This window comes from Lactuca virosa, chromosome 5 (assembly GCF_052849685.1).
Source record: "Lactuca virosa cultivar CGN04683 chromosome 5, Lactuca_virosa_CGN04683_v6, whole genome shotgun sequence".
NCBI classification, from domain to species: Eukaryota; Viridiplantae; Streptophyta; class Magnoliopsida; order Asterales; family Asteraceae; genus Lactuca; species Lactuca virosa.
Window position 1 is genome coordinate 343,166,723 of NC_136430.1, and position 2,861 is coordinate 343,169,583.

A 2,861-nucleotide genomic window follows, 5' to 3' on the forward strand; every position below is an offset into this window, starting at 1 on the left:
AACCAAAACAAACATATGTTTTAAAAAATGATTATGCCATTCAAATTAACTATGAAATAATAATCATTACACTAAATTGATATATAAAATTACAACGAATTTAATAACATTACTCAATGGCCTCTACCAGCCGCTTGCGTATGAATAAAATTATATATAATTCTAGAATATTGTTTTCTTTAACTATCGTTGTTTAACTATCTTTTAATTTCCACCATGATGATTTTTTTAAATATAAACCATTATTTTTTAAAAAAACTATATATATATATATATATATATATATATATATATATATATATATATATATTACCATTTTTACTTGTAAAATAAAATAACATTATTTAACACATCTTTGAGCAAATAAGTCGAAAATATAACCTCAAAATTTAAATTGTTTGGTTAGCAAAAAAAAAAGCTTTATCTCATCATGATACATTATTTGTTTAATATGACACATAAGACAACAATAAAATTAATTAATTATTATATCGGATAGAAATTTGAAGAATCATGTTTCATTTTATTAGCTACTTAATTGATTAATATAATTTTTTGTTTTTCTAAAAATCTTAATAATCAAAAATCATACCATACGTATGAAATACTTGAGATTTTTTATATTAAACTGTAATATTAAATAAATTAAAAATATTTCAAATTAATATTATAAAAAAAATTATTTTGAACCACGTTAGTTTAAATAATATCAATTATTATATATTATTCTAACTTATAATAAAAATAACATAATCCAACACATCTTATCTTATCTTATATTAAATATATAAAAAATCTAGACTTTAGAATTAAGTTTTTTTTTTTATTAGCAAAAATAATTTTACTAGGGATATAAACGTATAAAAGTTTATTTAATGGAATTTTTGCAATTATGAGACATCTTTCAATACGGCCCAATCGTCAAGATATGGACCGGTTTCGACGAATGAAGGAAGCCAAACAACCCATGATTATTCGGTTCATATCTTCATATACCATTACCATATACCTGGTCTTCGTGTAAGTTACGACTCCGACAGAGAAAAAAAAGGGGGAAACAATGGAAGTGAGCTTGGAGGGTTCGAAAGCGATATTGGTAGCGTACATGAAGCAACACGTCCTCAAGTACCATCAATGGATGCAAGATCCTGCTCTACTCCAAGCCACCGGGTCGGAGCCGTTGACTCTCGAAGAAGAGTACGAGATGCAGCTTACATGGACTCGAGACCCCCTCAGTACTTCTGCTTTTCCCCATTCTATTGTTCTCTTTTAATTCTATCATTATAACTTTAACCCTATTCTTTCTGCAGAACGAACTTTTATCATCTTGGATAAAGATTTGGTTTCTGGAGAATTCGTTCATGGCGATCCTCATATTGAAGGTCATAATTTTACCCTTTACCGGTTTACCCTCTTAATTTTCGTTTCGAATATTTGTCTATAATCGTTTAAATTCGCGTCGTCATATCAAAATTTCTGATAAGTGTAAGATTTGTGTGTCGCTTGCCGTTGATAATCAACGCCTTCAACACTGAATTGTGGACAAAAAGTTTGATAGTTTTTAATTTCATAAGTCAATTGATTTGGCAGTTGTTTTGTTTTTCAGCCATGGTTGGTGATGTGAATATATACATGAATGATTTGGAAGATTCCCATCTGGCTGAGATTGAAATAATGATAGCTGAACCTAAAAGGTATAGGTTCTGTTTTCTTAATCCCATTTAAGCTTGTTGTCTGAATAATTGTTTCATTTTCTTCCATGTCCATTGTTGCTAGAGAAGCCGTGGCAAAGGACTTGGGATGGAATCCGTATTGATGATGACAGTTTTTGCCATTGAAAATCATAATATTAACACCTTTCGTGCCAAAATCGGGGATTCAAATGAAGCTTCTTTGAATATGTTCCGAAAACTGGTTCTTGTCTCCCTTTTGACTACATTTTTTTCCTAATCTTTTCCTATGAAATTGCTTCTAAATAAATAAATACTTCTTTGTTGATTTTGTAGGGCTTCAAGGAAGTCTCTCATAGTTTAATCTTTAAAGAGGTGAGCTTATATTTTCAATGGGAATTATCCAAAGAAACAAGAAAACAAAATTGTAAACAGAATTTAAAGAATGGGAAATTTATGTAAATGGAAGATGTTATATTTGTGGAAATGATTGTGTGGTGAGTTCTCATCTATCTTTTCTTGATTTTGTGAGTGCAGGTGACTCTAGAGCTACCCATAATAACTCCAGAAAAGAGTAAGGAACTGATTCAATTAGTTGGGAATATGATTACACATTCATAGGTCTCAATTCACTCTGCTTGTAAGTTTTATGTATTCATTCTTCCTTAAATAGATCAGAACTTTAATATCTTTAACTATGAGCAGAAGCTACAGAATGATTAATGCCTTCATTGATAGTTTGGAAAAGGGAATGGATAAATAAACACACTCCATTTTACTAAAAAAACACCCTAAGTCAAAGGTCATCTTTGAAACTAGTTTTACTTTTGAAGCTACAGAATGATTACATGTATAAAATTTTGGATTCAACATATATATGGTTTCTATACATATGCACACACGGGGCTTTGTAGCGGATCTAATAAGCCGAAATGGAAGACATCATACAGTTTCCTTCTAATATTAGTTTTACAAGGCGTGAAGCGCTCCGAGGCTATTAGCCACATAAGGGCTTTTTTTTCTCACGTACGCGAGACGCTTATATTTGCAAAACTGTTTTAAATTAGTTTAGAACCATACCTCATACATAATACAACTTAATAATTAACTTAAGAATCAAAAAACATCAATGTTATATCTTAGAAAGACAAAAACACAAAATAGGACAAAAATCATCAATAATCAAAATGC

The 2,861-nt window shown here is 29.7% G+C and overlaps 1 protein-coding gene across 1 annotated transcript; it reads left to right on the forward strand.

The window, feature by feature from the left end:
• Positions 1-1,006: 1,006 nt before the first annotated feature.
• LOC145115799 (Acyl-CoA N-acyltransferases (NAT) superfamily protein) lies at positions 1,007-2,417 on the forward strand. Its single transcript, XM_079052153.1, has 6 exons — positions 1,007-1,235; positions 1,311-1,382; positions 1,607-1,694; positions 1,782-1,914; positions 2,007-2,045; positions 2,208-2,417. The coding sequence occupies exons 1-6, from the start codon at positions 1,061-1,063 to the stop codon at positions 2,289-2,291; spliced, it is 591 nt and encodes a 196-aa protein (XP_078908279.1). The 5' UTR covers positions 1,007-1,060; the 3' UTR covers positions 2,292-2,417.
• The last annotated feature ends 444 nt before the right edge of the window (positions 2,418-2,861 follow it).

Bases quoted from the DNA above. Each gene is read 5' to 3' on its own strand.
- LOC145115799 (XM_079052153.1), top strand. From the start codon at position 1,061: ATGGAAGTGAGCTTGGAGGGTTCGAAAGCGATATTGGTAGCGTACATG. The intron at 1,383-1,606 runs GTCATAATTTTA...TTTGTTTTTCAG, and splicing joins TGGCGATCCTCATATTGAAG to CCATGGTTGGTGATGTGAAT. The intron at 1,915-2,006 runs GTTCTTGTCTCC...TTGATTTTGTAG, and splicing joins TGAATATGTTCCGAAAACTG to GGCTTCAAGGAAGTCTCTCA.